Source organism: Mus musculus, chromosome 10, assembly GCF_000001635.26.
Source record: "Mus musculus strain C57BL/6J chromosome 10, GRCm38.p6 C57BL/6J".
NCBI classification, from domain to species: domain Eukaryota; kingdom Metazoa; phylum Chordata; class Mammalia; order Rodentia; family Muridae; genus Mus; species Mus musculus.
In genome coordinates this window covers 82,885,675-82,913,479 of record NC_000076.6, presented here as the reverse complement: position 1 = coordinate 82,913,479, position 27,805 = coordinate 82,885,675, and the positions used below count along the sequence as shown (strand labels likewise).

General features: G+C 48.0%; 1 protein-coding gene across 4 annotated transcripts in view; it reads right to left on the bottom strand.

The window, feature by feature from the left end:
- Window positions 1-15,755: 15,755 nt before the first annotated feature.
- Txnrd1 (thioredoxin reductase 1) overlaps window positions 15,756-27,805 on the bottom strand; it is a 63,774-nt gene continuing 51,724 nt past the window's right edge. For all 4 annotated transcript variants that reach the window (NM_001042523.1, NM_001042513.1, NM_015762.2 and 1 more), the window contains 3 exons: window positions 26,212-26,307; window positions 22,962-23,096; window positions 15,756-17,503 (listed from right to left, as the gene is read on the bottom strand). In NM_001042523.1, the coding sequence (NP_001035988.1) occupies window positions 17,435-17,503; window positions 22,962-23,096; window positions 26,212-26,307 (300 nt within the window). In that variant the 3' untranslated portion in view covers window positions 15,756-17,434. The remainder of the gene's footprint in view (window positions 17,504-22,961; window positions 23,097-26,211; window positions 26,308-27,805) is intronic.

The following is a 27,805-nucleotide window of genomic DNA, read 5'->3' as shown; positions in this document are numbered from 1 at the left end:
AGGCTTGCCCCACTCAGGAGCTGATAATCAGAACTAACTGTCACACCATCTATAAAGCTCTCTGTGGCCTTAGTTAAGCTCAATTATCTCCCCCAAAGCCGCACCTCCTATCATAACCTTGGGGGTCAAGATTTCAACATCTGAACTGGACGGGAAAGGAAGACACAGACATTCTGACAACAGATCTAAAGGCAACCGTGCAGAACACCATATCTAGCTAGATGTAGTGCCACAGGCCTGTAATCCCAACACTCAGGCACTGGAGGCAATAAACATCATGAGTTCAAGGCCAGCTCCCGGGACAGATGTCGCCGTCGCCGAACAAGCAAATCCAAAATAAAACCAATCAATCTCAAAGCATTCTTGAGGTGTCTATTAACAAAGCAGATTGTGGCCTCTAGTCTCTCCCAGCATTCTCTCCAGTACCAGTTATATCGTCCTGGCTCCTCTCAGCACCTACCTGTCACCCCTGCCCCTACCCTACCCTCTCCAGCCCTGAGAGTCCCTTCTCTTACCCTAGCTTCTCTTTCTTATATAACTCAGTCACTGTGGGTACCCGGTGCTTGCTTGGTTCTGCTCTTGACTCGGCTCTGGAACCTATCTTTGTCCCTTTGCCTTCTCTCCTCTTCCCTCTCTCTTCCCTCTCTCCTCTACCTCCCTCCCTCTCTCACTCCCCCTTCTTGTGCGTGGCCCGGTCTGTTCTGGCCATGTTCAGTCTAGACTCTTCCAGTTGCCTCTGGCTGTGCTCTCTCTCATATCTACAATAAAACCCGTCTCCCCAACCACTCCTCGGAGGGATTCTGTCCTCATTTTCATTCAAAGGCCAACTGAAGCCCCCCAGAGAGGGGCACATTCCTGCCTGAAACATGAATATGTTGCCTTGTGCAATAAAAGGTAACGAACATGCAGACATTACTAACTCAGGAATACAGAGATGGACAATCACTCTAGATTGCCCAGATGAGCTCACGTTAATAATGAGGATCCAGGTGGCTGGAGAGAGGACAACAGAGCAAGAGGTTGGAGTGACACACAGAAGAGGGTCACACAGTGAGAGAAGCCATGGTGTCTAGAAGCCCGGTGAGGCAAGCAGGCGGATGCAGCTCTGCTTACAGCCTCTACAACGGTTAAGAGAATAAACTTGACCTCTGTAAGCCACTGATTGGGTAGTGACTCGTCATGGCAGCCATGGGAAGGACATTTCTACTTCCCAGGACACATGCGGTGGCTTACTGGCTCCTCACTTGGACCCATGCAAAGTGGGATGAGAAGCTGACACTGTGACCTCGTTCTGTGTGTGCACCCTGGACCTTGACAGCGTAAGATACCTGGATACAGCCACTGCAAAAACACTTGGATGTGGCTTTCCTGGGAAACCCGCACTCACCCTTACCTGTGTCTCGTGCTGTCTCCGAGTGCCTCTCTTTCTAGTAACCCCTGTGCCCAAGCCTCTGTTGAAATCTCTCCGTAATAAAAGCATTTCCTACGGGCTCATCCTGAGAGCCTTCTCTGCCGTACAGGCAGGAATCCCACCTTCCCCTCAGTAGAGGTCCCTGCAGAGAACTCCTTGCCATTGCACAGTTAGAGATGCGTCTGCCATATTAACACTGTCGAAATGATGTTGGTTAAATCTCAAAGGGTTGCTGAAGTACTCTTCCCTTCTTTTATTATTTATTAATTTATAGACAGGGTCCCGGGTAGCCCAGGCTGGCCTCTAACTCCGTTTATAGCTGAGGATGACCTTGAACCTTGAACCTTCTGCCTCTCCCTACCAAATGTTGTAATTACAGTTGGGCCTGTAATAATACCTGGTTTTATGTCGTGCTGGGGCTCCAACTGAGAGCTTCTAGCATTTGGTAAGTACCAGACCAATTGAGCTACATATCTAGCCTTCCTTCCTCTTTCCCTTCCTCCCTCTAAGCCTCCACGTCATAGAATGGTTCCTGAGGCATACTGAGTAGGATCACAGAGAGTACCTGAGGCACACAGAGTAGGACCACAAAGAGTACCTGAGACACACTGAGTAGGACTACAGAGAGTAATACATAAGGCACACTGAGTAGTCACAAGGGTTGCTCATATAAGCTAAGACATGCTTTTGCTGTAGATGAAGTTACAGCCACATTTGTAAAAATCTTAGGCTGACAGACAGAGAGGAGAAAGGTGGATCGATACAGCCCGTAAGCACGTTCACCGCTGTTCTCACATTCTTGTTTGAGACTGTGAAGTGCATGTTGGGTATAGACCATGCCACAGCCAGTGCTGTTAACTAGGATGGAATCCATCCCTCACAGCTAGCTGGTGGGAGCTCAGACTCCCAAGTGAGGAGACCCGTTCTCTTCCCACATCCCCTTAACTTGCCCTTGTGTCTTGTTTCCATCGTCCTTTTGGATCACCTTGGAATCTAGGAACAACATGATAAAAGTCTTTGTGACAGAGACTGAGGTCACACCCGAGCAGGACAGACCACGAGAGAAATGAGCGTCACCCATGGTGCGAAGGTTTAATCCTAGAGCAGACATTCTCCAGGAAGCAGAGTCGTTCCCTTCCGTGATCACTAACCATTTTATCTGATGTTCCTGTAGGACCTGAGCCTAGAAGGGCATAGGCAGGAGCACACCCCAGCCCCCAAGTCCCAACTCCTCCTCAAAATTAGATCTAATGTTCATGTCAGTTCCCTGAGGATCTGTAGTCCCTGGACTCTGTCTGCCCCTCTCCCCAGGGTGACTGGTGAATATCTCCCCCTCTCTATCCCCCTCCCCCTCCCCTTTCCTTTCCCCCTCTCCTTCTGCCTTCTCCCCCCTCTCTCTGCCTTTCATTACCACTTCTTTCTTTAATTCATTTGTCAGGACAGTTGGGGAAGCTTTTGTGCTACAATCGTGCTACACTGGGAGGTCAAATGATGTAAATGAATAGGAGTGGTCATGCCATCAAAAACACCCACCAAATGCTTAGCTTTTCTCCTGCTTCCCTGGGCAGGAACCCCACAACCCTATGGAGGAGGCTAGCCTTACCTTCATCTTTCAGGTGGACAGAAGGGATAGCTCCCCCTGCTGGCAGGGCAGTAAATAGTCCAGGAGGGATGTGAGCTCAAGCCAGCATCTGGCAGAGATACCATGTATATCTTGCCCAAGGCACACAGCAGAAACCGACTGGGGAAGTTGAGGCAGTCAGCGAGGGTCCCAATTAAGCTTTCCCTCCGTGGCTGAGCTTGTCAGAGCTAAACTTCTGGTTTCTCTTTCCCACTGCAGGCACTTTTATTAGAGATTAAATATTAGTGATGTCTCTTGGAAATGGTTTGCCTTTTAGCTGCTTATTTTTTTGGTAAAGATGTATTTGTTATTTTTATGTTTATGAATGTTTTGCCTGCATGAATGTATGTGTATGTGTGCTTGATGCCTTCAAAGGCCAGAAGAGGGCAATCCTCTGGAACTGGAATTATGAGCTGCCATGTGGGTGCAGGAACTGAACACAGCCAATGCTCTCAACTGGTGAGCATCTCTCCAGCCCCACCTTCTAGCTGCTTTTAAGGATGATCTTTTTACTGTTGAGCTATTTTGATATTCTCTTCCCTCTTGTTGCAGAGTTGGGGGAGGGGGCAGAGCAGCTAATCCCTAGCTAGCTAGGGGGCCTTGGAGGACACTTCGAGACAAACATGCTTGGGTCTGAAATGGAGGCTGAGGAGCAATTCAACTTCCAAAGTTCAAGCAGTGCGTGACAGTTTACCAATATGAGGTTATGTCATAGGCTGCTGCCGCCACCTGACCCAGGTTCAGTGTGGGGACTCCTGTCTGAGCAGCGTTTTTCTGCGCTGCAGCCGGCACCACCTCTCCAGTTTCCTCACTTTAGCTGCAGGAGTCGAGTGTAAGCTCAGAGCTCTAGGGGGTCCTTGCGCATCTCCAAAGCACATCTCACAGAAAGAACAAAATGCCCCACAGACCTTTCTGGCTCAACAGAAGTGTTCCGAACCACAGGTGGCAAGTGTATGTTCAGAGTGCCACCTAGTGGTGATACCCAGAATTCCGGGCTGTTTTGGTTGGTTTGTTTTTTGTTTTGTTTTGTTTTGTTTTGAAGACAGGGTTTCTCTGTGTAGCCCTGGCTGTCCTGGAACTCACTATGTAGACCAGGCTGGCTTAAAACTAAGAGATCCACCTGCCTCTGCTTCCCAAGTGCTGGGATTAAAGGCGTGTGCCACCACCGCTCAGCTAGAGTTCTGGTTTTTGACATAAACCTGGTCTGGAGAAAGAGGCTCCCACTGACTCTCCCTCTGATGGTTCTCTAAGAGGAAGGTGTTAAGTGGAAAGTCACAAGCCCTACCTGGTCCCAGGACACTTCAGCGATCTCCAAGGCTTGACAGTTCTGTGAACTGCCCTCCCCCACCCCCACCCCCACCCCCGCCCCGGCCTCTAGTTTCTTCCTGGATGCTCAGAATGGTTTCTGTTTGAGGTCCAGACTGACCCAGTCTGTGGGGCATCCCCTGGAGAGGGTGGCCAGGCTCCAGGGAAATCAGCATTTGCTTCCCGTGAGAGGAAGAAAGGAGAGCGAAGTTAAAACGATCTCTGAAAACATACGATCGATAATTTAAAATACACCAAATTCTTGAAGAATACAATTCATCCCATATGGGCTATGAATTTAAATATAGCCACAACTGTTAAGGAAATTGAGTTTATAATTTAAAAACTCACAGGAATGAAGTCTCCACTTGCAGATGGCGTCACTGGAGAATTTACCAAATGTTGAAAGAGGAGTCTGCACAACCTCTCACACACTCTCCTTCCGAAAATAGAAGAGGGGGAGACACTTCTAGTTCATTTTATAAAACTAGCATGCCTGTGATGGTAAAGCGGGAGACAGTGCAAAGATCCACAGCTACAGCACCCTGAGCCCGGGCTCAACAGACTTTGAAAGCTAATTAGGGTGGGGCGGACACAAATATCCTTTATAAAGTGTTCAGAAATATGAAGAAAAGTTACACCTCACTGCCAATGGGGTTTGTTCCAGGGATGCCAGGGGTGGTGGTTTTAATAAGAATGGTCCTCGTGGGTCTTGTTGAAGTAGGTGTGGCCTTACTGGAGGAAGTGATTCTCAGCAGATGCCATGTTTGCAGATAGCAGGCTGGCAATGCTGTCTTCAAACTCACCACAGCAAAAGAAACTCTCAATATAACAATCAGGTCTGGGAAGGACACAGCATGTAAGGATGCACAGTCACCAACTGCAATTGTGTATGCAAGCAAGGAGCACACACTGAGTCCCAAGTTAAGTACAGTGGTGCCTGCAATTGCACAGCAAAATTAAGCACTTAAGTTATCAACCTACCAACGTACAGTTTGAGAGTTTTCTTATCCCGGACTGGCCTCAGTCCTCCCCGTTCTCTTATGTAGCACAAAAAGGCCTTGAACTTGTGATCCTCCAGTTGCTGCCTCCTGAGTGCCAAGACCAAGCCAGTTTACACAGTGCAGGGGATCAAACCCAGGGGTCCGTGCATCCCAGGCAAGCAACCAAGTTCCATCCCTAGCCCATATATGGGTCTTTCGTGTTGCCAACTATAAAATATTTATGAAAGGAATTCAAGAAGCTATAAATACATAAAGAGACACCTCATACTCATGATTGGCAGGTTCATCGTCGTAAAAATGTTGATTCTTTGTTAAGCTGCCAGCAAGAAGTGTTTGGCGGTGAATAAGACTATTCTAAACTTTATATGGAAAGGAACGGAAGCCAGAATAACTCAGACAACTTTGAAAAGAACAAAGCCAGAGAACTCTGTTTCCCTATTTCAAGAGTCATTACAAAGCCCAAGTGGTCGAATGTGTGCGAGGCTGGCAAAGCAAGAGACTTAGAGATCAATGGGATGGGAGCTTGAACCCAAAAGGGGACCCACAAATACACTCAGCAGGGTGTTTGTTTGCTTGAGTCAGGGTCTCATATGCAGCCCTGGCTGGCCTGGAACTCACTGTGTAGACAAGGCAGACCTCCAAATCACAGAGATCTACCCCCCACCCACCCTACACTGGGATTAAAGGCCTATGCTTCCATGCTCGCAGCTAAGTTCTGAGAGGCACAGAAGCCATTCGATGGAGGAAAGAAGACCTTTCTGCCCTGGCACAGCTGGAGATCTTGGTCTCCGTCTCTTGCTCTCCCCATCTCTCTTTCTCTCTCCTCTCAGAGCCTGGTCTGTTCTATTGGCCATATTCAGTCTGGACTCTTGCAGATGCCTCTGACTATACTCTCCTTCATATCTGCAATAAAATCCTTCTCGTCAACCACACCTAGGAGTGGTCATGTCCTCACTTTCATTCAATTAGGAAAATTAAGTTGTGTGTGTGTGTGTGTGTGTGTGTGTGTGTGTCTGAGAGAGAGAGAGAGAGAGAGAGAGAGAGAGAGAGAGAGAGAGAGAACCTAGGACTGCACACATGCAAGGCAACCACTTTCCAGCTGTAATACACCCTTTTAGCTTTTCCCCTTCAGCCACTGAGTTAACAAACCGGTTGTTTTTTGCCAGGACACAAGGGCATTCTTGGAATTTGGGACTTTCTGTGCTAAAGCCAGGCATGGTTCCCTCTACCAGAGGCATCTCATCTCTGTGTCATTACTGCTTCCTCTCTGGTTTCCCTGTTAGGTGATAACCTGGAGGGCACAACCCTGTCTTGCATTACAGCCTTAACATCCACCTCGATGTGTTAGATGCTCAATACGTATCTAGAGCTAGAAGAAACGAAGGAAGACAGGGAGGAGATATAGCCAAGTCAAGTGGCTGTCACCCGGTCTTCAGGATTTCCAAACAACTCCCTCATCCTGACTTTCAGAAAGACCCTACGCAGAGTAGAGCTCCTCGCCCTGGCTGCCTGCAGATAGGCACACGGCCTGGGACGACTTTCCAATCAGTCATGCTTTTGTCTGTAGAGTTTCTCACGGCACACCATGGGCTGGCCCTGTGCATGACTGTCCTGCACACGGAACATGATAGAAGGTGTGTGAGTCCAGGTGTGAGAAGAATGGGCTCTGGGCACAGTCGGCCTAAAGTCAAATCCCAGCTCTGTGGGTTACCTGCTGTGGGTAAAGCTTGGACAAGCTATTTTGACATCTTCTATCTCAGTTTGTTTACAGGAGCAGGGTCAGTGATGTGGCTCAGCAGGTAAAGGCGCCTGCCACAAAGCCGGATGACCCGAGTTCAATCCCCGGGACTCACATGGTGGAAGGAGAGAATCAGCTCTTGCAATGTCCTCTGACATCCATGCATGCACTGTGATATGCTTGCACACGTGCCCAGCACACACTTGCACACACAATCAATCAATCAATAAAATTAATTAAGAATAATACAGGATCAGGATTGGGGGGATGGCACAGTGGGTAAAGTACATTTGCTGCACAAATGTCTGGCTAAGTCTGGATCCCTGGTACCCGAATAAAATCCACATTCTGAGGTGCACATCTGCAGGGCCAGGGTGGAGGCACGGGCATCCTGGTGTATGCTAGTCAGCCAGTCTCCCTGAATGGCTGAGCTTCAGAGTGTGACTCACAAGAACACATATGATGCAGACAGAAAGACAGCCAACATCTGTCCTTCACACACATGTAGACACTTACACACATATATACACACTCATATACACACTTATACACATGCACACACACATGTGTGTATGCAATGCACACACTCAACACACACTCAAATATGCACACTCACACATACTTACATACATATACACATTCACATACATATATACACACTCATACACTGACATATACACTCATATACACACACACTCACATCCATATACACACTCATATACACAAATACACACACTCATATACACACAGTCACACATATACACACACTTGTGCATACAATACACACACACACACTCAACACACATACTCACAGGCTTTGCCACAAGGGATTATTGTGAGACTTTAACACGAGTTGCTGCTGGGAAGCTGTCTAGACCAACACCTGGGTACAGAGTGCTCGGTGATGTCAGCTGGAGTTATAGTGGAGACAGACAGAAATCTAAAACCATAGTAGAGAGGCTGAGAGTAACCCACACAGTGACCTGAAGCTGCAGGTGGCCGCACAGTTTGCAGACAGTGGTTTCTGACAAATCTAGAGGTCAAGGGAGGGCATTTGGGGACGAGGAAGGTGGAGCAGGCTGCAGATCACCACTGTCTAACCCTTACAAATGTCCCCTTTATGTGTGTCCATTCATTTCTGTAGAGACAATATGGGCCAGTGGCCCCTTTGGTCCTCTAGGCTCCACCTACAACTACACTAATGCATACCTTGCTACTTGAGGGGGGCAGTGGCTCTTGTGGGGAGACTAAGTGTCCTTTTGGTCCGCGTTGTCCATCAGTGCCCAGACCTGCCTCACACCCTCATCTCCAGACTTGTGCTGAGTAAGACCCTCCCAGCTGCATTCTTCCTGCTGGCTGGGTCACAAACTAGGAAGCAGAATGTCCACACACAAAATGGCTCAGCCTTCAAGCCTTTGACCTGAGAGAGAGGCGGGAACCAGAGCGTGCTGGACTCAGAGCCGGTGTCTAGCTCATCCTGATCACCATCCTTTTGGTTTTGTTAATAATTTATTTTTATTTTATGTGTGTTGGTGTTTTGCCTGCATGTATGTCTGTGTGAGGGCATCAAATCACTTGGAGCTGGATTGCAGACAGTTGTGAGCTGCCATGTGGGGGCTGGGAACTGAACCCAGGTCCATTTGGAAGAGCAGCCGGTGCTCATAACCCATGAACCATCTCTCCAGCCCCCATCACCATCCTCTTTAGAGAGCTAACAAGACAGCCCCTTTGTCTGCAGACCCAGTGGGATTCACAGGCTCATTTTCTCTCCTTCAGGTGCTCAGTAGCCTGGAACACACACAAACACACAAACACATGCAGCACATACACCCAGCACCTACCCACACAACACACACACACTCATAACACACCTACATACACATAACACACAACATACACATAACACACCCACATATAACACACACATCACACACACACACACAGAATTCACCCATACAACAGAGAGAGAGAGAGAGAGAGAGAGAGAGAGAGAGAGACCCAGACTGCTGTTTCCTGAACAGTCACCATTCAGATTTATGGGGGAGTAGACCCTAGAAAGTGTCAGCTCCCTGCAAGGGACAATGGCTTAAGGGAACAGAGAAGGTGGGCACAGGAAAAGGACAAAGTCACCTACTCCAGAGGGAAACTGGATCTGTGTCTGAGTCTTGACTTGACCTTTGACAGGCTAGGTGATCCCAGGCAGTGGCTTGTTCTTTGTAGGGCTCCGTGTTCCCCTGGGTAAGGAGCACATATGAGCCAGAGCTACTGAGATAACAAAGGATGAAGCCTGCGGGATGCTGAGCCTGTCCCTGCCGGGTGCTGAAGACAAGAATATCACAGCTTTCCCTGCCGTGCCAGAATGGACCAGGGCAACATAGAGAACCAACACCCAGAATCTTCTGCACCACCAAAGCCAGCACGGAAGACCCAGGGGTTGGACAGAAGGTTGGTCAACAAGAGCTTCAGTGGTGTTTTTATTGGTGGCCTGAAATGGCTTGTCTGCCACAGTGGCCTGGGCACCCTGCTCCTTCATAACCTAAGTGGGCAAGTACCCAACTAGCCTTGCTTGGACCTCCCATGAGATTTATTTTGTATGGTAAATGAAGGGACAAACCCACAGGCAACCAACAAACCTCAGATTGGATACCCACAGCTCCCACAGAAAGCCAATCTCTCGTGCAGGACACAGGCCTCCTGGAAGAGGCAGTGTGGGAACGGGGAAAGGTTGTGTGTGTCAGCCACAGCAGGGTGCTCAGGAGAGGCCAGCAGCTCAGGTCTGCGGAGACAGAACAGCGTGTTAGAGAGGCAACCACACAGACCTGTGCCCCACAGTCCCCACAGACCCAGGGAAGCACACAACCCCTGGCTGTTAGTGGAAGCTTGGAAGAGAGGAAGTGGGAAGGAAGAGAGAAGGAAACAGACCTTGCCGGAGCTGCCTGGGGTCCGCAGTTTATAGCTTCACCCACAGACTCCAGCAACTGGCCTCATTCTGCACTGAGGGCTTCTTCTGAGGGCAGCTGGTGTTTGCCAAAAATAACTGCCAGGTCAGAATTGCTTTCCACTCAGAGGTGGGGAGACGGAAAGTTCCAGAAGCCCCCTATGTAATGGAGCCTTTCACGGCTGGCCCAACAGACTCTGGAAAACAGTCAACAACCGACCAACTGTTTAGAAAGTACTAAAGGAGCTCCTTCAAGAGAGCAAAAGCTGGAATGGCGCATGCACGACGTTATCCATGCATCTGTGTGGATCCAGAAGCCGCGACCATGGAGCGGCCATCTCTGGATGTACTGTCACAGGTGGACACGGCTACCTCTGAAGCGCAGATAGAATTTCGTCCCCAAGCTGGGGAAATGGCTCAGTAGTGAAAGGCTTATCATGCAAGCATGAAGATATGTGTTCTTAGAGCCCACTTCAAAGCTAAGCATGCATAGCAGTACATACCTGTAATTCCAGAACGCCTATGGCAAGATGTGTGGCTGAGGCAGGAGAGTATCGGGAAGCTCAAGGGCCAGTTATCTTGGTGTTCACAATGGCAGATCACAGGAAACCCTGCTGTCAAACAAGGTAGAACCCAAAGTTGTCCTCTGACCTTCACATGTGTGCTATAGCACACATGCACCATGGCTTGTGTGGACCAGAATTCACAAAGAACTACTTGCATGCGGGGTGTGTGTGTGTGTGTGTGTGTGTGCACACATATATCACTATATAAATATGTGTTTATGTGTACACATACATGTATATGTTAGTGGGGTAAAAGTAACAAAGCGGGAACACAGGGGGATTTTGCGACCCCACAGGAAAAACAACATTAACTGGCCAGACCACCCAGTGCTCCCAGGGACTAGACCACCAACCAAGGAGTGTAGAGAGGGATCCATGGCTCCAGATACATATGTAGCAGAGGATGGCCTTATCTGGCATCAGTTGGAGGAGAGGCCCTTGGTCCTGTGGAGGCTTGGTGCCCCAGCGTAGGGGGAGGCTGGAGTGGTGGGGCAGGAGTGGATGGGTGGGCAGGTGGGGGAGCACCCTCATAGAGACAAAGGGGAGGGAGGAAAGGGCAGATGTGGGAGGGGGGGTTGAGGAGGGGTAATGGGGAAGTGGGATATCATTTGAAATGCAAACAAATGCAAAGATTAATTTAAAAATAATAAAAAAGAAAAAAGAAACAAAGTGGAATTGTGGGACATTGGCATTTTTTTAAAAAACATTGGGTGAGGGTTTTTTTTAAAAAAATATTTATTTATTATATGTAAGTACACTGTAGCTGTCTTCAGACACACCAGTCAGATCTCCTTAAGGATGGTTGTGAGCCACCATGTGGTTGCTGGGACTTGAACTCAGGACCTTCAGAAGAGAAGTCGGGTGCTCTTACCCGCTGAGCCATCTTACCAGCCCGACATTGGCATTTTTAATAATTAATTAGTTATTGTGTGTTTGTGCAGAGGGAGGTAAGTGTGTGAAGGAGTTCAGAGAATGGCTTCAAGGTGTTAGATCTTTACTTCCCTCCCGCGGTCAGCAGGCTTGGCGGTGGGTGCAGTTACCAGCTGAGCCATCTTGCCCATACCTTGGTGGGACCTTTGAGAGATGTCTGGGGGTGACAAGATGAGGGCTCAGTTCTAGCAAGTCATCTGACCATGGATTAGTGGCTCTGGGTCCCTGTTCATTCAAATGTCTGTCCTTATAAAACTCGCTGGTAGTCTGGTAGGAGCTAGCCTGCTGTTCCTAGGGCAGACAGCAGGGGGCAGACCATCTCAGGCGCAGGGGTCCCCTGTGCCTGTGGAGCTCCAGCGTGTGATGGAGCGCCTCCAGGTTCTCTTGCGCAGTGCTTCTCTCCATAGCCCCTCAGGCCTACTCGGAAGTCTTCACTCTCCAGCACGTTTGTATTTCTGAACTGCCATCTTTCAGCACCCTATCTTCAGCTGTCTGGGAACCAGATCCAACTGGCTCCAGGCTGAGAGCCTTCGGTGTAGGCAGTGAAAGAGCGGGTCATTGTGCTTCTTTACTCAGGTTTGTGCCTTCACCTTCAGAAGCATTTTTTTTTTAAATAAGCATTTTGGCAAATGCTGGGCTTTTGTTCGTGGTACTTAGTGGTTGGGATGACCCAGCTGCCGCTATCTTAGCAACATTAACAATGCTCATGGATAGCCTGGCGTAGTGGCGCACACCTTTAATCCCAGCACTCGGGAGGCGAAGGCAGGCAGATTTCTGATTTTGAGGCCAGCCTGGTCTACAAAGTGAGTTCCAGGACAGCCAGGACTACACAGAGAAACCCTGTCTCGAAAAACAAAAAACAAAACAATGCTCATGGGTGACTGAGAACCCCCTGATACCCACTTTCTCTCCTCACTGGCAGACCCTGCTGAGCCCCCACTCCTACCGGACCCTCTGAAGATCAAAGGAGTAGGCACACAGTAACACGTATTGGGTTGTTATGCAATTTGATCAGAATAGTCTGAAGGGATGTTGGAAGAATTGATACAGGCAATATAAATCAGCAAGAGATGCAGGGAAAGTCGGAAAGGGGCAGTTGCCATGGAAACAAGGGGAGGGAGCATTACAATCTACGGTATGTCACAGCGTGCTTTCTCAGTCCCAAGAAAGTGTAAAATTCCTCCATGAGAGTTGGTTGGCAGGGAGCATTGGCGAATTCAAGCACCTTTGAAAAGCCGGGTGGAGAGGGTAAGAGTGGGGCCCTGGTACAACACTTCAGTCTTTCAGCTTCCGGCTCATTACTGAACAAAAGGTGGATCTGTCTGCCAGCTTGCAAAGTATGAGCTCACATTTTACAGATGAGGGACCTGAGGGAACAGTGACACTAAGCAGAGTCTCCATCAGTGGCTGTCCACCGGGAGGCAGAGCTGGGGTTCAGCCCCAGGTGGTCTAGGTCAGGAATGAGGTGGAAACACAATGTGCCCAAAGCTAGCTGGCTGCCTGTCACTTACTGCCCTAGTTTGCTCTTTTGTTGCTGTGATAAAATGCTGACTAAAACTAACGGGGAGGAAAGGCTTACTTCAACTTACACTCGCAGGTAACAATCGGTTACCGAGTGACGTCAGCACAGGGACCTACAGACAGGAACTGAAGCAGAGACTGTAGAGCGATGGCTCTCTGTGGTTGGAGGTCACCATAACATGAGGAACTAACTATGTTACAGGGTTGCAGCCTTAGGAAGGTTGAGAACCTGCGCCATAAGGAACGCTGTTTACTGACTTCCTTACACAAGAGCTGCCAGCCCAGGGATGGCACCTCCCACAGTGGGCCGGGCCATCCGACATCAATCATTTGTCTGGGCACTGCCCCACTGACAAACCCACAGACCAGTCTGAACAGGGCAGTTCCTCAGTGGTCCTCTCGCTCCCCACGTGACTCTAGTTTGTGTCCACTTGACAAGAAACACTAACCAGCAATTCCCCAGTGTGGTGGTTTGAATGAAAATGACCCCCAATAGGCTCATGGGGAGTGGCACTATTCGGAGGTGTGGCCTTGCTGAAGTGGGCGTGGCCTTGTTTGGCGGAAGTGTGTCACTGTGCGGGCAGGTTTTGAGATTTCCTATGTATGTGCAAGCTACAACCAGTCAGTCTCCTTCTGCTGCCTTTGGATCAAGATGCAGAACCCTGAGCTCCTCCAGCACCATGCTTGCCAGAACACTGCCATGCTCCCCATGATAAGGGATTGAACTTCTGAAACCAGAAGCCAGCCCCAATTCAATGTTTTCCTTTATAAGAATTGAATTGGTCATGGTGTCTCTTCACAGCAATGAAACCCAAACTAAGACACCCAGGGCAGGGATTGGGGTGAGGCGGAAGTGTGACCCTCAGCCCAGGCAATAGTGAGCACTCCCTGTATGTGTATCAGTGCTCCTGTCCTCCAGGCTGCTCCCCCCACCCCCTTCACAGCACTGCCACTCAAAGATGAAGTGGAAACGGAAGGGTTCTCTGGAAAGTCGGTTGGATGGTGTTTTGCTGGGGCAAACACATGAAGTGGACACAGGTGTGAATGGCTAAGGCAGACAACATTTAGCTGACGCAGACACAGGAGAGGATGTTCTGCTAAAGCACGTGAAAAGACAAATGATGAAGGGTTCTTTGCTAATGACGCACATGTGTTGGTCTGCCTTACATGGCATAGTTGAGCTGCATTTGTCAGGAGCCTATAGAGAGGAACACACCAAAAAAGTTCTGGTGGTGTGCTGCAGTTTTTTTGCTGCTTCCGAGGAATCAGGCTGATTGGCAGAGGGATATCAGCTGAGACAGACACGAATGCTGAAGTAAGATCCGAGGAGGGCATGTGATGTTTGTTTGGAGGGAGTATAAATAGGACTCCGTGGACAGGAGGAGGGAGTATAAATAGGACTCCGAGGACAGGAGGAGCTAGGAGGCGGAGCTAGGCTTGCTTACAGAGAGGGCTAGTGGATCTCAGAGTCTTCTGGGGTCCTTCCTGGTCCCTCCTGCTAACTTGTGCTAAGGCTGAGGCCTGGCTGTTTCTGCTAGGTCGTACCACCAATGCTGATTTGTGTTTGCTCTCCTGACTTTGATACTGATTTGTCTGGACTGCTGGTGTTGTCTGGGAAGTGTTTCCGAGTGGATGAGCTGTCGCTGCCTGCTGACTTCCAGACAACACAGAACCTTTCTAAACAGGTCCACTTCGCCCCTATCCTTTCTTTCCCACTACCTCTAGTGGGTGATAGGCTAAAAGGGAGGTTATAATGTTTAAGAACCATCATTAAAAATAAAGATGAAGAGCCGGGCGGTGGTGGCTCACGCCTTTAATCCCAGCACTCGGGAGGCAGAGGCAGACGGATTTCTGAGTTCGAGGCCTGCCTTGCCTACAAAGTGGGTTCCAGGACAGCCATGGCTACACAGAGAAACCTTGTCTTGAAAAAATAAATAAATAAATAAATAAATAAATAAACAAATAAAGATTAAAAAAAATTAAAGTTACACCTGCCTGTCAAGGTGTAACAAGGGAACTGAGGCTGAGTTTTGGTGCCAAAGGCTCGATTCTGGCCTCCAACCTGGTATCCAAAAACTGGCTAAAATCCTGAAAAACTGGCTAAAATCCTGAAAAAAGTGACTCCCACCTCCTGTCAGGGGGCTGTCAGGGCACTGTGAGGATAAGCCAGCTGTGTGTGTCCAGCCCTGTGCCTGGCTTTAGGAGCACTGGCGGGGCTGTTACTGATGGTAGCCTGCAGCTGCTCAGGGTAAAAAGCAAATGCATTTTGGGAAGACAGGGTGGGGCTTCTGCTTAATGACTGGTGCTACTGCGGCTCGGCTCGTACACGCAAGCAAAGAGTCTGTGACGTCAACACTGTGGTAGGCGCGGCTGAAATCACAGAGATTACATTTCCAGGGTCTGGGGAAATATTAGGTGGGTGGACAGGAAGACCGCACACCCTCACGGCCACCTGGAGCGAGACGCACCAGCTCTCCATGCACACGTTGCTGGGACACCCAGAAGGTGACTTCACGGTGTGGATGGCTTTGCTTCCCGGAAGACCAGGGTTGAAGGACCAGTCAGAACTGAAGAACCGCCAGCCTGTACGGATACCCTCAGCTGATGCTGCCCGGGCAATCGCATGGCGCCAGAGGTATGAGACGACAAGACTTCAGCCTTCAATACAAAGCCTGACTCAGCCCTGTGCGGTGTCAAAGAAGCCCAGAGCACCACTCAGTCAGAAGGCACGCGTGTGCATCAACATCTTTTATTGGTTCACATTTTTTTCCAGAAAAATTGTAATAAAAATACATGGAATTGGAATTTGCATTACAATACATTGTGCGATTACAGAATATGAACAATGACGTATACTCCTTCTTGTGGGGGTAGAACATTTCATTCCACTAAGAGAATCACATGATTAGTTACCCTACACTGTCTGTTGTTCTGATCTCAGAGACTGGCAGACTTGAAAGGAAAAAAAAACTTAAAAAATAAATAAATAAAACTGAACAGTCAACTCCCTTGGTTTCCCTGGTCCTTTCTCCTCTTCCCACTGTCTTCAACACAAGGACGGGGGGGCAGGTGTGAGGGAGCCTCGTGGGGCAGGGTGGGTGCTGCTGGCTGGACACCAGGCAAATCCCTTCCCTGAGGTGGCCCAGAAGGGTACTGTGAAACGCCACTCAGTACTGCAGGTGGGGACAGGCAAAGGGGAGGGCAAGAAAAGAAGCTGCAGGGCCAGGCCGTGTATGGTGGGAAACCTGGTTTGTGTAGTCCTCAGCCAGCATGTTCACGGTCATGTAACCTAGGAGCTAAACTACACCGTAAACGCCCCAGCAGCCATGCCGGCAGAGTACTGGCTGTCCTGACAGAGTTCCTGTGGGCTCACTGAACAGAAAAAAAGAAAAACCATTTGGTTTTTCAATGAAAAATCCTTCACATCCACCTGTGTTCAATAATAATAATAACTTACGTTATGAACAGCTTCCTTATGAAAGTAATTACCTCAGAAGATGTATAGGCTGTGTGGAGGAAGAGCCACTTGCCTGTGAATGTAGTTCTTATGGGACACAGCTTAAGACTAAATCCACCTCACAAAAACACCAAGTTTAAAGCAAATTAAGCGTTTTCCACTGAGAACCAGACAATAATTGTACCAGGAGAGACACTCACTGCTGGTCTGCCTCTACCCTGCGATGCTCTAAGCTACCCAAGAGCCATGCGATGCAGTTCAAGTAGATTAGCCAAGTCGCCACCTCCCTTGCTAAGCACACTGCAGGAAACTTGCAAAAGTGGCCAATGGTTTTTCTCGTTTTGGACACAAGACTTATTAAAGGAGACAATGCTACACCAGTTAGTAAAAGCAGACAGTGTATTTTAGTCACAGGGTAATTCGTCTTTCTGGGGATAAATTGGTTTGGCTCTCATAAGCCATCTCACCCACTTCCACACAGTAAAGACTGTTGCAGATGGACCAGCCATGACAAAAACTGATTGCTAATATTCCCTATCTCTAGTATCATTAACCCCATGGAGGAAAAAAGAAAAACAGAATTGACATTAGACAGCTTGAAAGTGAGACTAAGACAATCTACAGGAAAAGGTTGAGCTCAACAGACCCGGCAGCTCTTCTGTCACTGCCCACCACTTGGGCTTGAGGCCAGTGACTTCATGGACGCATGCCTGTGATGCTCTGCCAGATGTCAGTCTGAGTCTGTCATGGTGACCCCAGTGCGATGCTGCAGCCTCCTTCGACCTGCCACCTCCTACCCACAAGATCCCAGGGACCCGGTGGCCTTAGGACAGCACCTTGAATTGGCGCCTAGGACCCAAGAGCCTTCCTGAACTTCACCTGGGCGTGGGCAAGGAAGCAAGGCAATGGTCTGTAGTCTTGGCAACAGCATCCACACTGGGGCTTAACCTCAGCAGCCAGACTGGAGGATGTCTCCCCCAGAGCGCTTCGTCACTGACAACGTTGTGAATATCTGCAGGAAAGAGGAAGGAGAGCATTTCAAACTCCAGAGCAAACAAGTTCACAGACAGCGCCACATACATTACAGTGACTTAGGTGATACGTAAAATAAACAGAACTCAAGTATTCCACCAGAGTCCTCTAGTTCTCCAGAGGATAAAAGGAGGAATGCATTAAAATGAGCTGCTTCCTATATGTGCGAATATTTGGTGGTTAAGGGCATTGTCGACCCTCATTCTTATACAGTGGAAGCTAACCCCACTCACTCAGACTGCAGCCCCCGGAAAGGATGCCATCTGTACTACGGGGGAGTTGGGGGGCAGACTGACTACCTCATTCTGTACCATTTCCTGTTGGTCTCATACAACCTCTCCCCTCGGTTTCCAACAGGGCTCCCGTGCCTCTGTCTGTTCTGTAGCTATCTGGTCATAGCTGAGATACAGTGAGACCCTGCAGGCCATGGTCACCTTACAGGCTGCCCCATCCTGACACACAGACAACATGACAATAGCCAGAAAGGGTCCTCGGGGCTGCTCTTGTCAGCGGCTCCTTGAGGACACAGGATGTGTGCAATCTCAGAGCCACACACAGACGACCCAGCACACCTCCCTCCTCGAATGACACTTTACTACAAACTGAGCATGGCGACTGCTGAGCTGCCCTGGGCCTGTGTGTGTGTGTGTGTGTGTGTGTGTGTGTGTGTGTGTGTGTGTATAAAGCTCACCAGGCCATTCCCTAACGACTTTACTACAAAGATTATACATGTAGCAACAGTGGACTGTTTCCATCCTCTAAGTAGATCAAATATCAGCATGAGCCTAGGGACCTTCACACCATTTCCAGAGGCTCCACCTGCCCTGCCAAGAAGTCTCCTTAGCCAGAGGCCACAGTGTATGTGGAAGGTGCCAGAAGAAGCCGATGCAGACTGCACACATCTTTGCTGACACTTGGAAACAAGCTTTTTTTTTTTTTTGCCAAATAATACACTTTCATTGTTTCTTGGAAAGAAAGAAAAATATTGGTTTCTTAGAACACTAACTTATTTATTTGTCCGTTTACTTGAGACAGGATCTGACTCTGGAGCCTTGACTGATTTTAAGCTCAGGGCAATTCTCCTGTCTCAGCCTTCCAAGTACCAGTGTTCACAGAGGAACACCAATATGTAATACAAGAAGAAAGGAGCAAGAAATCCTCTTGATGTACACTGACCAGAGCAACCAGAATGCAGCAAGCATCCTTTGACCGAAAGGGGATTTCTAACCCTGAGAAAAGCCCTTGCTCTAGCTGAGCCTGGAGTAGACACGGGCTACAACACAGCAAACATTCAGACCTGAGTACTTACGGGCCAAATCTTAAAATATGACTAATTCACACTCAAAATCAAGGGACTATATATAATAGGGAGTTCATCTTTGTCAGTAAGGATGTAAAAACCCCTGAAGTCCTCGTCCCTTCTGTAACCGCACAGAAAAGCACAGTCCCAGCCAATCCCACGCGCTCATTAGCACTCCAACAGTCAGCGCTAGCTAACATGCAGTGAGCCAGCCCAACTGTTTTTGAAAAGGAACACAATTCCTTTGTTTAAAAAAAGATGGGCGTTATGGATGGGGGTGGGAGGTGGGGCGACACTCGACAATGTGGGAACTGTCAGGATAGCAGTAATGTGTATAACTGAAGACGCTATCCAACAAGCTCTTCTCGATGTTTGTGATGGAAGAAAAGGAATGAGCAAGAGTGTCTATTTAAACAGACTTGGCTCCTGAAGCCTGCAAGTTTTGTTTTGTTTCTTGGGGTTTAGAAAGCTTTAGAAAGAGGTTTGGATAAGAACTAACCTAAAAAGTGAGAGAATTAAAAAAGAAAAAAAAAAGAGCGAGCTGGCTGTTATCTCAGTTTTGCACTGGTGGCTCCCCATTGCAAACAGGAAGCTGAGGCAGGGCTGGTGCCAGACCAGGGGAAAGATTGAGGGGTTGACTTTACAGATTTCACTCCCGTACCCCTGCTTTCGAATGTTGGTCGAAATATTTACCTGTAAACAGCGACCTTAGAGGGCAGCACACGGAGCACTGGACAGGCACCAGGCTCAAGTGCTGCCGATAGCTCTGCCCAGGACCTTCCAGTCTTGCCTAGGCTCTGTGGTACCCTGCCCATGAGGGTCCCACCCTCTCTTTACAATAGCAATGTACTGAAGGTTAAAAAACAAAACAAAACAAAACAAAACAAAACAAAACAAGACAGAGGCCCTGGCAGGCTTTGTTCTGTTTTCTGGAGACAAGGTCTCACTGTGCAGTTCAGGCAAGCCTCACCTTGCAGTCCCCAGTTTCCTTCCCCTTAATGTGCTTTAAGACATTAGCCATTTGACGGGATCTCTCTGGATGCTCTTTTTACATTAGCTTTTTCCATCACAAGTGAAGTTGATTAGCTGGAACCGCCCTGAATATCACCGACCCCCCCAGGCACTGGGGGATCCCCTGAGAACCCCCCAGCCAGAACAAGAATATAGCTTCCTACAGAAATTCCAGAGGAAGGTTGCACTGCCTAAAGATGAACTCGCAGCTGGAGAGTCTGCCCGGGTCTGTGGGGATCACTCCTGTGAGGTGGACAATGGACCATGCTGTTTCCTGAGTTCCTCTATGCAGAAGCAGAAAGAGTTCATCCCATTCTCTGCTTCAGGGCAACAGATGGCCCCGATGCCACAGCCATTGGAACACTTCACGCTAGCTCAGACCCTGTTCCTAATTTACAATTACTTCTAAATCCATCAATGGATTGACATTTGTGGAATTCAATATAACGTATGAGGAATATGAGAATTTAAAAGGTATGTAAATTAGCTGCTAGTTTTTTATTAACTAAAGCTGTCAAATGTCTCAAGTTTCTGACCCTTCCTAAAAGGGTCAGACAAAGCCAGCCTGAGGTAGTTTTTACAAAACCTACTCTGCTCCTGTCATGCACTGCAAACACCCAGGCCACCTTCAGCCCAGCTGCACCTTCTGTGTGTGAAGGACCCTGGGGAGAAAGAGCTACCTCCTCAGATGCAGCAGTCTGGGTCAGCTGCTATAGTCTCAGACACTCACCTCCTACCTAAGCGCTTCCTGTGGCCTTCCTGTTGCGAGCTCAGCTAACTTTGCTGTAAGCCAAGCTGAGAAGCTAAGACCTGCCAGACTTCAATGAAAAGCAGTTACTGAATAAGATCACGACTCAGGCTAGGAAGCCATGGGCCAAGTCCTTGCAACTTGTTCTCAGCGTCCTTGTCTGTCAACAGGAGATGCTGCCCTCAAGTTCCTCAGGAAAGAAAATGGAGACTCTGACACAGGGAGAACACAGTGCCTGGTGCACACAGTAGGACCTCATGTAGCTAGTCAGTCTTAGGTCTTGCCAACACTGACTCAAATTTGTCTGCAGTGTCGCCACTATACCCGTGTTCCCCTCAGTTCCCTTCCCACAGTAGGACTGCAGCAGGCTGGAGACATTTCCAGGCTGCTGAGGTCGAGATGCTGGGAGTGGGGATAGCGCGGCCAGCATGGGGAGAAGATATATTTCTGTTGTTTCTTTCTTTGAAAAGGGCATTTCATTTATTTTTTATAACCTTAAAAATTATTTATGTGTATATGTGTCCAAATGCCAAGTGTGCAGGCACCCAAGCTCCCTGGAGCTAGAGTTACTGGGATGTGAACCCTGACATGTGTGCTGGGGACTAAACTCTAGTTCTCTACAAAAGGGTCTGTATAAACTCTTAACTGCTGAGGCATCTTGCCAGCCTAATTTCTGTTTTCTCACACTAAGCCTGTTGGTGATACTGTTAATGTACTCGTAAAAAACAAAAGTCACTGGCACCTTTCCCATGCAGGCAATGCAACCTGTGTCACTGTACTGAAAGACTGATACAGCCAAGATGATGATCTAAGCGGGGCACTCGGGAGGCAGGGGTTATCTCTGCGTCTGAGGCCAGCCTGATCTAGAAAGGAAGTTTCAGGACAGACAACCAAGGCTACACAAAGAAATCCTGTCTCATAAATAAATAAATAAATAAATAAATAAATAAATAATGTAGACTCTTCAAAATTTTTTGAAAATAGAAAAATTTTATTTTGACATTTCTAAATGTCAAAACCTCTGTGACTCGCACTCCACTACCTCTCTGCCATGCCTGTTTGAAGAAACTGGTTAGAATTTTATGTTTCCAATCGGGTTAGCACATGTCAATCTGGAGGACACCATCCCTAATGACAGAAATGCAAAGCACACAGAAACACAGTGCTTTCCCACAGCTGTGGTTTTGGTTGTTTAAAATACGGGGTCTGTAGCCTGTGCCGTGTACAAATCTACACTGGAGCTGAGACGGACTCTGAACTTCTGACCCTCCTCCCTCCACCCCAGTGCTAGGACTGCAGGCGTATGCTACCATGCCCAGTTAGTGTAGCAATGGGATTAAACCCACAGCTTTATGCATGCTGAGGCAAGCACTCTACCATCTTACACTCAAGCCGTGTGTGTATGTGTGTGTGTGTGTGTGTGTGTGTGTGTGTGTGTGTGTGTGCGTGGACATGCATAAGTATGTACTCATGGTAGTCTGGAGGCCAGAGTCATAAAACTTCAAGTGTTTTCTTCTGTTGATTTCTACCCTGCATTTTGAGTCTCTCACTGAACCTGCTTCCAGGATCCATCTATCTTCATTCCCTGATCCTTTGACCCTCACCACCCCCTGACTCCACTCCCACCTCATATTGGGGTTACAGAGACATGCCACCACACCAGAGTGCTCAGGTCCTCTTTTGTGCAAAAACACTTTACCCACGGAGCCATTTCCTCAGCCCCCTTCCTTCCTGTGTCTTTTGAAAGCTGATATATGTTCAACCAAAAGCTCAGTTGTATAAGCACAACTGGAAATAGAAACCAACCAGTTACAAGCTGCAGAACAGGACCCAGTAAGAACGCACACACAGACCTCCTATGTGCCTACATACACAAGCACAACAGGATCCAGTAAGAATGCATACATACACACACACACACCACACCTATGTGCCTATACACACAAGCACAACAGGATCCAGTAAGAATGGACACACACATACCTCCTATGTGCCTACTCACACAAGCACAACATGTGGGCATGGCACACAGATAAAAGCTGGCATTATTAACCCATCCCTTGTCCTTCCACGACACTGATCCCTCTCTCTGGTAACAGTCCTCCGGCCTGGCTGATGCTGACAGCGAGCACTGACACTGGTACCCAGAGGCCCAGACCAGGCCATTTCCAGTTTCACTCTCCTTTGCTCAGTGTTTTAAAAACATCACTTTTCAGTATCATTCTTGGATGCCCACAAGCTCAAGAGGCAGACCCCAGAACCAGCCTTGAGGCTTTCCCAAACCACTAAATACTCACCACACACGCACTTTAGGACGTACAGTAATACAAGTAAAAGAGGCCTTTCTCACAGAGCTGCGAGTGCCTGTGCCTCACTCACCTCTGCACAGACCGGGTGGATGCCGATGGTGCTGTCCAGCTGCTGCTTAGTCAGCCCACACTTGAGCGCAGCCGCAAAGCCCTGCGTCACCTCTCCAGCGTTTGGACCCAGCACGTGGAAGCCCACGACACGTTCCTAAGATGCAAAAGAGAGGGACCTGGGTAAGCTGGTCTCTCCCCTCTCTACCCACGGCCCTGGTACTTCCACAGACTGTTCTAAGGAGCCCCAGATGGAAATGGCTGCCTTGCACTGTTAAAGCCCCACTGTGTGCTGGGGAGGGGATAACTCTGTCAGGCAGGTACAGGGGACGTGAGGAGAACACACCAACTTGAGGAAAAGTGTAGTGCCTGCAACTTCTTAGCAGCACAGCCATTCCAGACAACTCTAGCACGGGGCAGTGTCGCAGGTTCTCTAAGAGCCTGACGGTTTTCTGTGGTGACTGAGGCTTAAGGGAAGTCACTCAACTTTTAAGATCATTTAGCTGACATTCTGGGCACAGGAAGAGCACCTCAGATACTGTCCAGACCCTTCCATAGGCACACAAAAGAGAAATGTCCAGACACTGAAATACCTGTGTGGGAATTACTGGTTGTGGAGAAAAATCTAAATCCCAAGCCCAGATTATCTCTTCAAGAAGAGAAATCTCGTGCACTTGGACTGTTGCACGGTTCAGTGGGTGTGCACGGAGCTGACAGACTAGACCAGTCACTCTGCTTGGAACACATGAAGCAACGCAGGCCCATTGGCTGCAGGCCAACGTTCAGTGGCTTCATGAGAAACAGTCCAAGGACAAATAAAAACCATTAAAGAAAAAGTCGTGTGAAACTGGAACCTCTGGGGCTGGAGAGATGGCCCAGTGGATAAGAGCCCTGGCTGCTCTTCCAGAGGCCTAGGTTCAATTCCCAGCAGCCACATGGCAACTCTCAACTTGCTGTAGGTTCAGTGCCAGAGAATCCAACACTTTTACACAGACATACTTGCAGGCAAAACGTCAATGCACATGAAATAAAAGGAAGTAAGAAAATATTAAAAAAAAAATAGTTGTGTGTAAATATTTAGAAACGGTCGAAGACACCTTTGCTTTCGGTCTTGTTACATAATCTACATCAGACGACCTGGAGTTTGGGGTGTGAATAAGGCACCTATGTGCTAAACACCTAAAACCATTGAAAATATACTCGGTTTGCATATCATAATGTAGGAGAAATCTAATCAGTTTTATTTGTGCAGTGCCAGGGAGTGAATCCAGGGCTGTCAGCACACTAAACAAACCCTCTATCGTTGAGCTACATCCCGTCCTCTGAAAAAGTGACATTAAAAGTAAAAGGTGCCCACCTCCATTTACCAAGGATGACTCCTTTAATTAAGTCACAAAGCATTGTGTAATGTTTATGTATAAGTGGATACACAGCAAGTAGAAACCATGGACAGTTGAGAGAGACACCAACTTCCGAAAAGGTAAAAAAGAATAAAAACATAAGACAGTAGAAAGACAATAGAGGCAGGAAGTGACTGTCACTGGCATGGCTGTGACACGGGCCGGGATCTAATAGCTCTACTAGACTGGACTCAGTTTCCTCAGTCACAGAATGGGCAGAACAAGCAGATAGCAATTATCAGTGGTCACAGAGGCGCCCCCTCAGCACAGATTAAACGAGATTCTCAACAGTGCGGGAGCAAGTGTTCCAGACCAGAGCTGCTGTGAACCGTATCTGCACTGCTGATCTCTTACAGGCTGGTGTTCACTGACCCGAGCAGGGAGCAGGAAGTACTTCCATGTGTGTGAGTGTGATTTACACGTAGACCACTGAGCTCTGTTTAAAACCAAGGACACTCGGTCACTGTGAAGTCAGATGATACTTGGCTACATCATGCTTTAATAAAGCTATGTCCAAAGAGATAGAGAGAGTGATACGCCATTGATCCTTATGTCAGTGCACAGTTCACGAGGGGTTACCCTGATCGATTCATTCACCGAACATCTGCCTCAGTGATAACTTTACACCTAAGGCAGTGTCCTGAAACCTTCTGGGTTCTAAAAAAAATCTTTCTCATCTAAAACAATTTTTAAACAAAGTATGTCATTACAGACAAACCCTGAGATTGTTTTAATAATCTAACCAAGTTCTTTGTGTGTTTGATGTAAGGCTTTGGCTTTATTCATATTTTCCCTGAAGGGATTTTTAAGGTCAATATGCTGAATACATTGAAAAAATTCAGTTTCTGGTACAATATTGAATGAGAATATGGGGCTGGAGAGATGGCTCAGAGGTTAAGAGTACTGACTGCTTCCAAAGGTCCTGAGTTCAAATCCTAGCAACCACATGGTGGCTCACAACCACCCAAATGAAATCTGACGCCCTCTTCTGGTGCATCTTTGGGCTGGAGCAAGCAGGGACTGAGCAAGCGGGCAGACCAGAGCGAACAGAGGTCCTAAATTCAATTCCCAACAGCCACGTGAAGGCTCACAACCATCTGTACAGCTACAGTGCACTCATATACATTAAATAAATAAATAAATAAATAAATAAATAAATAAATAAATAAATAAATCTTGAAAGAAAGAAAGAGAGAGAGAGAAGGAGGGAGGGAGGGAGGGAGGGAAGGAGGGAGGGAGGGAGGGAGGGAGGGAAGGAAGGAAGAAAGAAAGAGAGAGAGAGAGAGAGAGAGAGAGAGAGAGAGAGAGAGCGAAAGAAAGAAAGAAAGAAGAAAGAGTATGTGTGTATGGACACGTGTTCTGGAATATAATATAAAATGTATTTCTTACTGTGTGGCAACAGTCAAGTAAGTTTGAAAACTGCTAAGGTAGTCCATCTCTCTCACTATGGGTCTGGAATACCTGGGAGGCAGGAGTTTGCCCTCGGGCTTGGTCACTAGTGTAGCAGTGGGTACATCTCAATCTGGAGCCCAGCCAAGTCTGAGCTCTTCCCACCAGCGCAGAGGATCAAAGCAGAGCATCCGGGGTTGGGTTTGCTTGTGGTTTTTTAAAAGGTAGCTGAGGACTTCATGACTCTCCACTCATCAACACAGAGAAGCTTCAAGTGTCCCCTGACTTCCTTTACCTACGTGTGTTCTGCCTGCCTGCAGCGGGGCCCCGGACCAGGAAAGATGAACAGGCAAGGCAGCAGGCAGGAGAGCCCAGACCCTTGCCTAAGATGCTGCCCCTGGTGCTGTGGACACCAATGGCTGGAATCCTAACATTCATGGTCAAAAGCTACACATCTCCACAAAGACCCGTCGCCGCACTTACATCGTCTTTAAGGTTGCAGATTATTTTTGCATAACATTTGTTGTTATCCCGGGATGGGACTGTCCATTCCAATGGCCAAAAGAAACTATGGTAAACCTGGAAGACACAAGCACAGGTCAGACTTGTTTCCTTATGTGGGATGTTGCCCAGCAGTAGGTGTGGAGGTACTTCAATAATTAGCGCTGCTGATAAAGTTCACAGAATAAACTGACTTCATCAAAAGACAAATAACTTGGAACTTTGTTGTCAAGACCCCTTTGACTAATCTTAGTTCAACATGATTAGTAAACCTTAAGTAATATAACAAAATGACCAAGAAAATCAAGAAAGAAGCCACAAAATTACTGTCTTACATAAGACAACAAGCGGGCGGTGGTGGTGCACGCCTTTAACTCCAGCACTTGGGATTAAAGCGGAAGCAGGTGGATCTGAGTTTGAGGCCAGCCTGGTCTACACAGGGAGTTCTAAGATAGCCAGAGCGACAGAATAGACATATTAATGTTTCAGAACAAGAAAAAGAAAAGAAACAAAAAATACAAAGTGACCTCCTGGTTAGTGTAGGTCAGTGTTTCTCACCCTGTGGGTTGCCTTTGGGGGCTGACTCTTAGATGTCCTCTATATCAGACAGTTACATTATGATTTCTAACAGTAGCAAAATTACAGTTATGAAGTAAAACTGAAATAATTTTATGGGGGTGGGGGAGTCACGACAACATGACGAACTGAACTGAAGGGTCATAGCTTTAGGAAGGCTGAGAGTCACTGGCTCAGAGGAATGAGAGCTGTACATAGCAGGGGCAGCTCTAACAACCAGCTAGCTGGTGCTTCTTCCTGCTTCCAGAAAGTTCCTCCAGGAACCTTACCAGACAGCACAGGAGGAGGGAGAGAGGTGCAGGGGAGCCAGAAGACAGGGGCTCTGTTTGATGTGTCTTGGGCATGACAAGCAAGACTATTTCCTCCTCTGGGGACCCACATCAGTGCTCTGATACAAAAGTCTAACGCATGTAAAATTACTTAGGGAAAGACCAAGGAAAGCCTTCCAAATGGCTACACTACAGACAGCATCTGTGAGTAGTTGATTCCTGCTTCTTTAATTGGGTTTTTCAAAATGTCTCACTTTTGTAAGGAAAGTAGCAAAGCAAAGTAAGAAAATTCAGTCTTTCTGTATGAACACGACTTGCTTACTAATAACCTTAAGATAAAAATACTTACCAAAAAAACTTGGAGAGGTAACATTTGTGCAGGTCTGTTTGTCCCACAAGGATATCAAAGAAGACTACTATTATATGTATAACATAATATAGGGCACTATTACCACTCTCTGCCTTATTCCCCTGAACCTGGAGCACACCACTCTTTGGTGACACTAGCAGCCAGCAAAGGGCCAGCACTCTCCCTGTGCGTACTCCCTGCCCGTCTCTCCCACGGATACACCCAGACCCCACGTTCTATGTGAGTGCTGGGGGGATCTGAGCTCAAGTCCTCCTACCTGCACTGAAGCGCTCTTACATCATCCAGCTGCTAAATACTTCTGATAGACAATCTAGCCTCAGTGATTACAGAAGTGGACAGTGGATTATAGCCATAACCACAG